Raw genomic sequence first — 12,912 nt, forward strand, 5'->3', positions numbered from 1 at the left:
AAGGCAGCCACTGGTTATAATGATATCCAGTGTTCTTGATGGTGGTCTCCAAGGGCACTGTGTGCAGTTAGGGTCAGACTGTTCTGTAAGCTGTGGCAGCTCTGAAGCCCAGTCGCTGGTGGCAGTTTTCAGGCAGTTGTCAGGAGGCTGCCAGTTCTTTAGTCTCCACTAGAATGAGATAAAGGGCCCAGACTCAGCTCCTGATGATTTGGTCCCCTTTCACTTCATTCAAAACCACATGGTTTTGAGGTTTTCTCTGGTCTCCTTTTGGGGGATTGGGAGAGGGGTGAGAAATATGTGTCAAATAAACAGATTCCTACCATTATCAAATGCTGTCGGCTGTTGATACTTTAACTCTTCTGATGTTTTTTTCAGACAGCTCATCAGCATGTGCAAGTTCCAGAGGGTACAGATAGTGAATGTATTGAATGTACTTTCCTTCCTGAAAAGAGGACACACTGGAGCTGCAGAGACTGTATTCAGAGCGCAGCGGGGTCCTGCAGACACTCAGGAGCTCTGTCACCAAGCTGTTCTTGGAAAAGGATGTTGGAGTTCTTACTTTGGTTTGTAATTTTAAAAAACAAAAAACAAAACAGTTGCTGCTAGACTTGGGGATGATTTTGAAATGGGACAATCTTCTAATGACTTTATCTACAGATTCCGTGAGGCACAAGCGTCATGAAGAGTGACCATTGCTAAGTGAGATCCAGCAGCCAAAGTCAGCAGCTTCCTCCAAAAATATAAGAGCAGAAGAATCTTTTTTATTTTTTTTTAAAGCACTTGTTTTGTTCATTTGCGGACTTGGCACTTTGGCATATTGGTTTCATACAGAAAGATACCTTTTGCTTTAAAATCAAGCAGATCATTACAATACAGTATTTTTCACCCCTAACCAAAACAAACCCCTTTAAAAGAGTTGGTCTTTGTTTAGCATTAGAAAGTCTTCTTACAGGAAGATGCTAACTCTGCTTCCAATATAACTTCTCCCCCCCCACCCCCGCCCGCACCATCAGTTCACAACTTTTCTACTCTGTGCCTTCAGCTTTGTGCACTTTGCAGCTCTGTGACCATGTTGTCAAACTCACAAATGCTTCATGAAAAAGTTGATGGTATCACAGACTAACTTGCCAAGATGTCAGGTGTGACTTCATAGCAGGATGCTAAATAAGTGGGAAAATAGAAACATGTTGCACGTTGGTCAGATTTCCTCCTGCCTCACCGTGGCTTGTTCATGTTAATGTTGGGGACCAACTCTCGTAGACCATTTCCATTCCCTCCGTCACTTAACATGCTCTCACCGACTGCTGGAGTGTTGGCATTACGCTAGTTTAGGGCTGGCCGGTACTTTAGCACTAAAGCTCTCTTTTTAATATTGTTGAGAATTACCCAGTGGTAAAAGCTGATTCCTGTGATGCTCTACGAAGCAGATACGGTAATTAAATTCACACACAGTCAGTGGTGTGGGATTCCTGATCGATTTCATTTTTATGGGTGAGAGAAGTACTTAAAAAAAGTTTGCAGGGGCTTCCCTGGTGGCACAGTGGTTGAGAGTCCGCCTGCCGATGCAGGGGACACGGGTTCAGGCCCCGGTCTGGGAGGATCCCACATGCTGCAGAGCGGCTGGGCCCGTGAGCCATGGCCGCTGAGCCTGCGCGTCCAGAGCGTGTGCTCCGCAACGGGAGAGGCCACAACAGTGAGAGGCCCGCGTACCGCAAAAAAAAAAAAAAAAAAAAAAAAAAAGCATTAAAAAGTTTGCAGTCTGCATCTTTTAAAACATCGTATTCGAGTATAATAGAGAAAAAGTAGCACTGCTGTTTCAAGGCCCCCTTCCGGCTGTGGCCAAGCTATATTTTCTGTTTCCATACACCCACAGTGCTACTTAGTTCCTTGTAAAAGACTCTGAAGCTTATTCCAAGTTGTTTTTGAAAGGCAAAGTAAAATAGAAAGATGCGGCAAGGGAAAAACAGTTTTGCTTAAATCTAAATTGAGCATGTGCTTGACTCTCTTTGGCTGTGTCAGCTATGTTAGACTAATATTTACGTCTTCAGAGGACTAGGGGCAAAAAAAGGCACATCAGGGGTACCGACCATCACGCTTCTGATTTTCGGGTTGTTCGTAGAGTTGTCTCTGCCAATTCACTTGGTCCTTTTTTGGGGGAGCAGGCTGGGGGGCGAGTTTGAAGTGTTAGGAGCAATTCAGTCATCTAATAGAAGAAGTCCTCTGTTTGTAACATGAGTATTCAGAGAAGTAAAAGTAAGGTCATCAGATTTATTTTTTTAAGTACTTATCAACCAGGGTTGGTGGATTTTGAGGAGGGCTTTGAATTGGGCTCATTTCACTCTGTGAGCAGCTTGGGTTATACTGAGAAACACTGAATTACTGTAAGAATATATACAGGCTCTCACTGTGCCCTGTACAGTTTGACTTGCTACACCAGTAACATTCTGATATCAAGGAAGAATTCAGTTTTATCAAGAAGTTCAAATTTTACTTTACTCAATGGAATGCTTGCTGCAGGCTTATTAATAACACCTGCAACTGAACTCTTGAGCGGTTTTAATAATATTTTTGAAAGGAGTGAAATTGGAATGTTTCTTTAAATGTGGATGAATTTTTCAGTATCCTAGTAATATACCCAAATGCTTTTTCCGGGAAGGGAGTATTCTTTGGCCAACAACGGAACTTTCCCTCTAAAAGCATTGTATTAGGATGTGGATAGGCATTAAAATCTTTGGATGCTTTTTGCATTATTAAGTTAATGGAGAAATATTTTATATTGTCTTTTTATTATTACGTATGTGTTAACAAAGTGGGCAGAGTAAAGTTTGCAGAAGTTAGTTTCTCTGTACATTTTTGCACAGTGGCTGCAGCTTGCTGTGGGTGAGGGCTTAGTGGCACAAAGCTGTGATTGGAAGGCACTGTAGAAAGAATATACACATTCTCCCAGTGCATTCGACCTGCTTCTTACTCATTTTGGCCCCTTGAGGTACATTGCAGTATGAAGAAACTATTCCTTTAAGTCATTGTTGACCTTGCTTATGTAATTGGGATTCTTAACGAAAGTCTTAGTTTGCAACATGAGGGGAATGAGATTTGCCTCCATTTTGTATTGACTAAGCACTGTTTGCCTAAAAGTATTTTCTTCTTGTGTTTACTTGTATTCTTCTTGCCAGTACAGTATATAGTTTCTGCACTCCAGTTAAACACTGGCTTTTTGTGGGGTCCAAATCATCGAAGGCAGAAAATTGTAAAGCAGGTTGATTGTCTCATGAGTCAACACATGCAGTTGGTTTGGCCATACTGACTAGTGTGTGTGTGTGCAGCCTGAAACCAGACGCTCCAAAGAAAGCCAATTCACTCACCTTGGAATGATGACACGTAACATCAGTACATGATCGTCGTTTTGAGAGACGGTGCTTATTTTAAAGGTTGGCGTTAAGCTTCAGTAACAGTGTCATCTCATATCCTCTGTTGTCACAGCTGCACCCTAACCCAACTGCTTTGTTTTCTGTGGGGCAGAGAGCGAAACCTGGTGTTGTGATTCTTAATCTACTAGTTCTTAGGTAGAGTTAGTGAGAAGAAACAAAAACCTGGGTGCATGAGTTGTGCATTATTAAATTTTGTGGAAAAGTTACTTTTTTTTCCTGTCCCTTTTGCAAGTTTGAGGAGGTTCCCCTCCCTTTCTTTGGGGCATGGGATGAAAGCCAATTTGTGAGTAAGTGAGATTGCGGAAGACTGGATGCCCCGTGGTTGTTAACACCGCACGTGCATCTCCAGCACTACAGCCCCATAAAGCTGTCACTCCCCGTGCTACATGCCATGCTTTCTGTCAGGCTGCAAATTTGCACACATAAAGAATTCCTCAGGAAGAGTTTGCACATGCATCACCTCACAATATTCTGTACTGACCGAACAAGGGATTTGAAAGTTTTTCAGCACAAAAGGAGAACTTCAGAGTGGTGGTCTGTGCACATGTAACTAGCAAAGGTAATGGTGATCTGACAAACACGATTGGTTTCTGGAGTGAACCAGAAGGTTGAACCAGATTGGTTAGAAAGTGAACAGGAGCGCTTGTATCATAGTATTTAAATAAGCCTGTTTAATCTCCCAGGGTAGCCCTTCCAGATTTTGTCATCTTCTCATTGAGACTAGCTCTGTTTTCTTTTATGTTTCTTCTGTTTTATTGCAGTTTATTATTTCCATGATTATTATGCAAGAGGCATTGCCCTTGAGCGAAAATTCAATTGTCTAAATAAAGCAGCTATTATTAGATAACATTGTTTTATGAATATACACTAATCTGAGATATTAAAAAAACTTTACAATTAAAAAGCAAAACAGAACCTCTACATGAGCTATCCAGTCATTGTTTCGATGTTTTGGGTTTTTCTTTCTTTTTTTTTTTTTTTTTTTATGGTGTCTCTTTGAGCTTCAGAGTATTATGTTTACTTTAACCCAGGTTTAGGCCTCTTAAGGAGACTTGAAAATTTAAGATCGGAGTATGAATCCCTTGACTGACACCTAGAAGAGGTTTATAAGGACCTTTTTGGTTGTGATTGCTGTTTTCAGTAAGATTGCATAAGTTGAAGTTCATGTTTATCAGAAGTTAAAATAGAGGTCATAGGAGTTTGTGGAGAAATGGCTTTCCTGTTATTTTCATTACCTTGTTGAAATTTGCCCGTTTCTGGCCACCAGGATATATGAAAGGACCCTTGTTCTTTCCAAAGGAAAGGATTGCTCTTCTGTCCCCACTGTTTATTAACCAAGTCATTGACACTTTGCCACCTCCACTGGCCAAGACCCTATTTTGAACCTCTTTCCAGAGCTAAGTGGCACAAGTACATATACTGTTTCTACGTATGTTGGTGGAGTGGCTGTGGGAGAATTAAAGAAAATGCTAGTCAGAGGTGCATTCTTCTAGGACCCTAGTATATATTGTACCCCTGCTGATTGGAAATTATCTTCATTTCTGGTTGGATTGCATTGTTTAGAAATGCAATGTTAATGGCTTACAATTCTGGAAAATTTATGGTGTGGCTCTGGGGTGAATTCTGTGGTTTGAAAAAAATATATATTTTGTATTGATTCTCACATGTCATTTCAATGTTATGACCATGTACTAAATGCAGTAAGACTGGATATTTTCTTAGAAGGGTATGTTTTGTTAAACAGATGGCAATTGAATTGCTCTCATTAGTCCTGTTTGTCAATATTACAGCTGTGCAATTCAGATGTGATGTGGGGAGCTGTGGCCGGAGACAGGAATGCTTAAGAATAAACGGGAGGCCAAATGCAGACAAGAGGCTTTTGCCACCCACCAGCATAGCCAGAGCAAGGATGAAGCAATGAAGTCTAGTCTCTGGTGGTCCTTGTTTGTCGGAAAGCATAGTGGAGCTTAGAACAGGGTGTTCTGTACGTCAACTCTATTATTAATCCAAGAAAAACAAAGTGGTGGATGAAAGTCCTACTGACCGGGGATTCAAAGCCACTGACTTTGGCTCTGACCTTTAACTCTTGATGGATTTTGGATCACTCCTTCTGTATTAGGGTGCATACCATCACTCTAAAACATTGTGGTTAATGAAATAAATCTTGTACAGATGTCCTTGGCCTTGTTATGTTGCTACCTGGTTTATTAGAACTTTGTTTTAATATAGAATATATGGTTTTGCTTACAGTACATTCATGATGCCTCATAAACGATAATGACACTCAGTATTCTACCACGGTCATTTAGCCCTCAGGATGAGTGTCCATCTTCACCTCTGTACCAGTGATAAAAAAAACTCTGTGTGTGTGTGTGTGTGTGTGTGTGTGTGTGATGATGATGATGATCAGTGATGACCAAATTGGATTTATCTCAGGAATGCAGATTTGTTAATGTTAGGAAATCAATTAATATGACTCATCTATTAACAGATTAATGTTGTATGATCAGATTATCTATGAAAATCCAAAATATCTACAAGGCAAATTAGAAGACTTATGAGTTTATCAAGGTTGCTGGAACAAAATCAATATCCAAATGTTAATTACATTTTCATGCAGCAGCCACAAGTAGCAATGGCTTTACATACTTTAAATGTTATTAAATAGAATTTACAGTAGGAACGAAAAAGTCATAAAGTACCTAAAAATCTTAATAAAATGTATATAAGCCTTTTAGTGAGAAAATGATAATTTTTAAAAAGCACCTTTGTTGACCTAAATAAATGGGGAGACTGTGATGGGTAAGAAGATCATCTAGGTCTCAACTCTTTCTCCAAAGTTTTTAATAGATTAAAGTAATTCCAGCAAAAAATCCCAATGGTACTTGACAAACTGATCCTAACATATAAATGGAAGAGTAAAGGACCAAGGATATCCAAGATATTCCTAAAAAAGGTGAAGTGTGAGGGGAGCTAGCACTACCAGAGTATAAAATTTACTGTAAAATACTGTGAGTGATTAAAACACTGTGGAGTTGGCACAGAGGTTGTAAGTAGATGAATGGACAGGAATAAAGAGCTCGGGAACTGACCCACTCACGTGCAAGAACCTAATTTTTTTAAAGGTAGTCATTGCAGAGCAGTGGGGAGGAGGATGGATTATTTAATAAATGGGGCTTCAGTAATTCTTCACAAAGGAAAAAAATGAATTGGACTTCAGCCTTGCACCAGGCACAAAAGTCAGTCCCCAAGTGGATTAAAGATTTACTGGATTAAAGTTAAAACTATAAAACTTAGAAGATGATACAGAAGAATATTTTTATGACTTTGGGGAAGGGAGGATAGAAAGTGCAAACCATGAGTTAAAAGATAAATAATTTAGCTGCATTGATAGTAAGTACTTTTGTTTACCAAACATGCCACATAGTGAAAAAATAAGCCCAAACTGGAATAAGATACAGATAATCACAATGTATACATAACTATTAAAAAGCACCAGCATGCAAATCAGTAACAGAGCAAGAACTCAGGAGAGAAGCAGGCAGAAAAAACACAAGTAGGCATATCACAGAAGGAGAAACAGAAATGGCCCATAAACATGAAAAGATGTCCAACCTTATTAGTAAACAGGAAACGCACATTGAAACCATAAATATAATACCATTTCCTAGTCACCAAATTGGCAACAGTTAAGTCAGAAAAGTGGGGAGGGATAAACTAGGAGTTTGGGATTAGCAGATACAAACTACTATATATAAAATAGATAAACAACAAGGTCCTACTGTGTGGCACAGGGAACTATATTCATTATCCTATAATAAACCATAATGGAAAAGAACATGAACAAGTGTATATATATATATATATATATATATATATATATATATATATATATCTGAATCACTTTGCTATACATCAGAAGTAATGCAACACTGAAAATCAAGTACAATAAAAAAATAAACGGGGGAAAAGTCAGAAAATACCAAAAAATGGAGAGATTATGACAACAGGAACTTTCATCTGCTACTCTTGGTGTAAGTCAGTACTACCACTTTGGAAAACAGCATTAGCTAGTGAAGTTGAACAGGTGTATCTTATAGCTCAGGATTTCTGCTCTTAGACAAACTCATGTCAGGTGTATATACCCAGGAAACATGCCCAGGAATGGTCACAACAGCATTATTTGCAATAACCAAAAAGGAGGGAAAGAGAGAGCCAGCTGTCCCTCTACAGTGAAATGAATAGATGAAGTATATGTGTGCAGTGGGATTCTGTGGAACCCTAAGTGCAGCGCAGAGCTTTGTGCATCAGCAGTGGGTGAGTCTCAGAAATCATGTTGAGTTAAAAAGAATCAAGTCGGAAGAGTCCAGTCAGCCTATATTGTTTAAGGATTCGTAAGTAGTAAAACTGTAGAGAAAAGAAAGAATTATTAACATTCAAGATCATGGTTTCCTTGGGGGTGGGGTAGAGGGGAGTGAGAATGGAGAGGAACATGGGCTTATAAGCATTTGAGAATAGGGACATTTTGACCATTGTAAACATGTCAGTTTTTGAGTTAATATCTAAATTCAGCACAAAGCCAATCCAAATGCCAAAAGTATTTTAAATACAAATTAAAAATTCATTTGGAAGTATAAGCTGATGAGAAAATAAAGTTCATCGAAAGGGGGGGAAGAAGAGGAACTTGCTGTACCAAGAAAACATTTTTTAAATTACAATTTTTACACTGGTATAAAAATAGACAAATTAATAGAAGATGGTTTAAAATAGAAAGACTCAGATGCTTTTAAGAATTTTTAGTACGTTAACAGTGGCTTTTTGAAATGATTCTGATCATGATGGATTATTCCGTAAAAGGTGCTGATATAACTGGAGAAAATTCACACCATTTGCCAAAAAGAAATTGCAGGTGGACTAAAAATGGAAAAATAAGTTATAAAAACTAGACGATGATGCAGTTTATATTTTCTTGAGGTGGGAGAAGTTTGTTCTAAGAATGTAAGCAATGGTCTGAAAACAGAACCCTGTGTAGACCACTCACCTGACTATACTCTGTAGAGCACCACCCCCAGTATTTGTATATACATATATATTTTTAAATTAATGTCTGTGCACTATACTAATACATGTAAGACAAAAAATAGAAAAGAAAAAAGATGAGGTGAAAATGTTTTAAAATATTTTTTTGTGTGTATTGTGGTAATAAAAAACAACCTTTTACTTTTTTTGAAAAGTTTAGTGAGAGCCATATGATTAAAAATGCTTCATTATTTTTGAAACTCCTAGTTTTAACCCTTAATGATAAAAACCACTTAATGTCTGATTCTAAGGTAAGTTTATTTTAATGCTAGTTTTTAATGGCTATTGTAGCTGAAAAGGCCACCTCATTAAGATCTGTGGGTCCAGATGCCTCTGCTTTCTGAAAAGCAGTACTCAGTTTTCAGTTCCATCTACTAGTCTTAAAAAAAGTGTTTGTTGAAATCTTTATAATAAATTTCCATCTTTCTCACTGTCACTAACTTGTTCTGGCTCAGTAATTACAAGTGTGGTATTTTTATTGTTAACAAATGGGTTCAAAACCTACTGAAACTCACTTTTGAATTTTAGTTCCCAAGTTCATGTGTGCACTTATGAGAGTTTTTATAGGTGACAGTTTTTGGTAACACATTTTCATAAAGCTGGAGACATGTCTAGCCATTTTCAAGATGCTCTTAACATGAATTTCTTTAGGAAAAATAGCAGCTTTCTTACTCATAGTTAGTATATCATCTTTACCTTGAAGGGTCAGATAAAGTCTGTTTTTTTGTTTGTTTGTTTTTTAAAGTCTGGGTGTTATTTTTCGTAAGTTTATTTTATTTATTTATTTTTGGCTGTGTTGGGTCTTCGTTGTTGCTCACAGGCCTTCTCTAGTTGCGGAGCGGTGGCTTCTCGTTGCAGAGCACGGGCTCTAGGCGTGCGGGCTCTAGAGCACAGGCCCAGTAGTTGTGGTGCACATGGGCTTAGTTGCTCCACGGCATGTGGGATCTTCCCAGACCAGGAATGGAACCTGTGTCCCCTGCGTTGGCAGGCGGATTCTTAACCACTGCGCCACCAGGGAAGCCCTTTTGTTCGTTTTTTAAATACCTTCTTGATTGCATATTACTGACAGGGACTTGTCACCTCAAGAAAGGTTGGCAAATTGCAGATGTTTGTGTTTTTATCAAAAAAAATATAACAATATTGACAATACTCTTTTAAATGTTGCTATAACCAACAAACCTCTTTTGGGATTTAAATTTCTCCATCTCATAAAATGTTGTAAAGACACTCTTATGTGAGATAATAAAATCTAAGTCCGGTTGCCTTGTGGGAGCACACAGGCTACAATTTTCTGGAAGAGAATGACGTCATTGTCAGTCCTCCGCATTGTGGAGTCCCACCACTCCTTTCAGGATACCTTGCTTTTTTTTTAAACCAACCATGGGGAAATGGGGGAATAGAATAGAATGGGGGAAATAGAAAATCCTTTAGAAAATGGCAGTAATAATTGCTATAGACAAGATCTGCTGATGGATGCTAAATTAGTGGATGGACGTTAGTTTAAGGAGAAATAGGATAGTAGCATATGTTCAAAGTTACCCCACCCCCCAAATGTTTGTTAGTTACATTTTAACACATGTATACAAATTCTTTGATATTCCTGCCTTCAGGAGATGGAGCTTAATTACCCTTCCCCTGGGTGTGGGCTGGACTCAGTGACTGGCTTCTGAGTATGGAAAAGAGGAAATACTACCTTCATCACAGAGACACCTGGGGGCAACCCCATGACCAAGTGGTCACGGTTCACATCCCAGCGGTGAGTCATGTTGGTATCCTACCCCCTGATATGATGCCCTGAGAAGGACACTTCACCTCTGTGGTATTTTCTCCCAAATCCGTAACCTCAGTCTACACATGAGAAAAGTCAGACAAATCCAAATGGGGGACTTTCTCCAGGACACCTGACTGCTCCTCTTCAAAGGTGTCAAGGTCATGAAAAACCAGGGGAGACCAAAAAGCTGTCACAGGTGAAGGTAACTAGAGTCGTAGTGACTAAACACCATGTGGGATCCTGGGATCAAAAAAGGATGTGAGGGCTTCCCTGATGGCGCAGTGGTTGACAGTCCACCTGCCGATGCAGGGGACACGGGTTCGTGCCCCGGTCCGGGAAGATCCCACATGCCGCAGAGCGGCTGGGACCCGTGAGCCATGGCTGCTGAGCCTGCGCATCTGGAGCCTGTGCTCCGCAGCGGGAGAGGCCACAACAGTGAGAGGCCCGCGTACTGGGAAAAAAAAAAAGATGAGTGGAGAAACTGGAGAAATTCAGATAAAATCTGTGGCTTGGTTAATGGCGTTGCACCGATGATGATTTCTCAGTTTTGATAAGTGTACCTTGGTTATGTGAGGTTTTAACCCTAGGGGAAGCTGGGGGAAGGATTTATAGAAACGCTGTACTGTCTTTGCAACTCTTGCATATGTAAATCTAAAACTTTCCCCAAGAGAGTTGGTTTTTTTTTTTTTAATCCCATGGGTTTCTCAGAGAATTATAAGGGGGCATGAAATAATAGTTCTTGCAGGAATCTGAGCTTCTAATTCCTCTTTTAGAAGCCGTACAGGGAGCCAGAGTAATTCCAATGGGCACGTGGCTGTTGGGGCTGGTGGCTCATTTCTAAGCTCTGTCATCAAAAGTCTGTTTTGAGATGAGTCAAAGTGTTCATCTTCAAATTGAAAGGTCTGAGCTCCACAAGCTGTCGTGTGAATCACTTGTGTTTTGTTCATAGCATCCTCTTGCTGTCCTTGATGGTACATGTTGGCTTCCAATCAGGGTTAGAGAATTGGGTTGACATTGGTATCACTGGCTCGACTTTGGAGAAAATGTCATTGCAACCCATCAGAGGAAGTTTTGATGGAGGGGCAGTTGACATCCTGGGTGCCCGGTCTCCGAGTTGGAGGTCGTCCCCGGGCACTGAAGGGGCCCCCTCTCTTCTGAGTTCCTCACACTGTCTGCTCTCAGGCTTTCCAAGGAAAACCTGGTTAGAGTCAGACCCTCCCAAGTTCCCGCAGACCTGGAGTTCTCGAGTCTACCGAAAATCATGCTAAATCAAGTGTGAAGTGGGGAATTACTTCAGAACTACAAGTATAGCAAGAAGATTAAAGGCACCAGACCCGTCTGCTAATATAGGAAAGGAGATCAAAGAGAAGAAAGCAGGCATTGAAAGGGCTTCCCGCTGTGGGGTGCCATCTTACCGGAGATGCGAGGGGGCCTTGGAAAGAGAAATGGGAAAATTCAGGTGCAAGGCAGGTGCTCTGGGGAGGGTTGATGTAAAAGCATTTTTAGGGCCCAAGACTGCCAGTCGCATTAGGCCATCTCGGGCCCGGGACCAGGGTGAGCTCTCGTGGGCAAGAGGCATGGGGGACCCGGAGACACAGACTGACTAGAGGGCAAGTGTAGACATGGACCAGGACTCCTGAGAGGCCGTGTGGTGCAGTAGAGACGACGTAAGCTCTGGACTCAGGTGCGTTTAGGGTCAGTAGCTCCCCGTCCTTCATGTTGTGTGTCCCCATGCAGGTCACTTCAGCTCTCTGAGCCTCAGTTTCCTCTACTGTAAAACCAAAGTGCTCTCACCTTCCCTTTTTCCATGGCTTCGATGTTTCTCATCCTCAGGTCTCAGAATAACAACTTCCACTACTGTTACTGCTTCCACTGGTACATTGACCCAGTCTTCACTGCATGCCTGGCACTGTGGGAAGCACTCTATTCCGCTGTGTCAATTGACACCCGTGACAGCTCTGTTTTCCAGTGAGAAAGCTGGACCTCACAGGTGTGAAGTGACCTGTCCAAGGCCAGCCAGCTGTCACAAAGCAGCTGGTCCTTAATGATCACACTGGCAGGAGTTGATGTAAAGGCTTCAAGACGTAACCCTAACACAGGGCCCGGTACAGAGTGGGCGCCCAGCAGGTGCTCCTTTCCTCCTGTGGGAGCTGCCTAGATGGCAGGGGTGTCCAAGGGGTGTGACCCCAGCCACCTCGAGACTGGACAGCGTCGTCGTCATGGGTGCTGAGCCCTCAGCCTGCAGGCCGTCTCCGTGTCAGCAGCATTCTCTGCCCCTAAGCTCCCAGTGGCCTCTGGGCCTGCGGACAGAGCTCCGGCCTAGTGCCCCAGCATTCGGGAAGAGGGGACATTTGGGGCACACGGAGAGAAAGGTGCCCGACAGGTCTGTCAAGAGTGGGCGCTCTCAGCAGGGCCAGAGACACTCCCCAAGCTAAAACGACTATCCTGCCACAATTGAGTGGCTAATCATTGCTGTTTGGAGGGAGAGAGATGTAGGCCAAGGTCAAAGGTACTCAGGGAGGCTGAACCCTGTTGTAGGGAAACCTCTTCCCAGAATCTGGATCCAGCTGGGAATTTTGGCTCCACCATTCATTCACCAGGCAAGTCACTGAACCACTCTGACCTCCAGGCTCA

General features: G+C 41.4%; 1 protein-coding gene across 2 annotated transcripts in view; it reads left to right on the forward strand.

The window, feature by feature from the left end:
* The window catches only part of CACUL1 (CDK2 associated cullin domain 1), a 73,899-nt gene extending 63,348 nt beyond the window's left edge, over window positions 1–10,551 (forward strand). Inside the window, exons 8-9 of one of the 2 annotated variants that reach the window (XM_067709265.1) lie at window positions 376–563; window positions 10,118–10,551. In XM_067709265.1, coding sequence (XP_067565366.1) covers window positions 376–563; window positions 10,118–10,166 — 237 coding nt within the window. In that variant the 3' untranslated portion in view covers window positions 10,167–10,551. Of the gene's footprint in view, window positions 1–375; window positions 593–10,117 lie in introns of those variants that run through there. The other variant, XM_067709266.1, reaches the window with a different exon arrangement.
* The last annotated feature ends 2,361 nt before the right edge of the window (window positions 10,552–12,912 follow it).

This window comes from Pseudorca crassidens, chromosome 16 (assembly GCF_039906515.1).
Source record: "Pseudorca crassidens isolate mPseCra1 chromosome 16, mPseCra1.hap1, whole genome shotgun sequence".
In the NCBI taxonomy this organism is placed as follows: Eukaryota; Metazoa; Chordata; class Mammalia; order Artiodactyla; family Delphinidae; genus Pseudorca; species Pseudorca crassidens.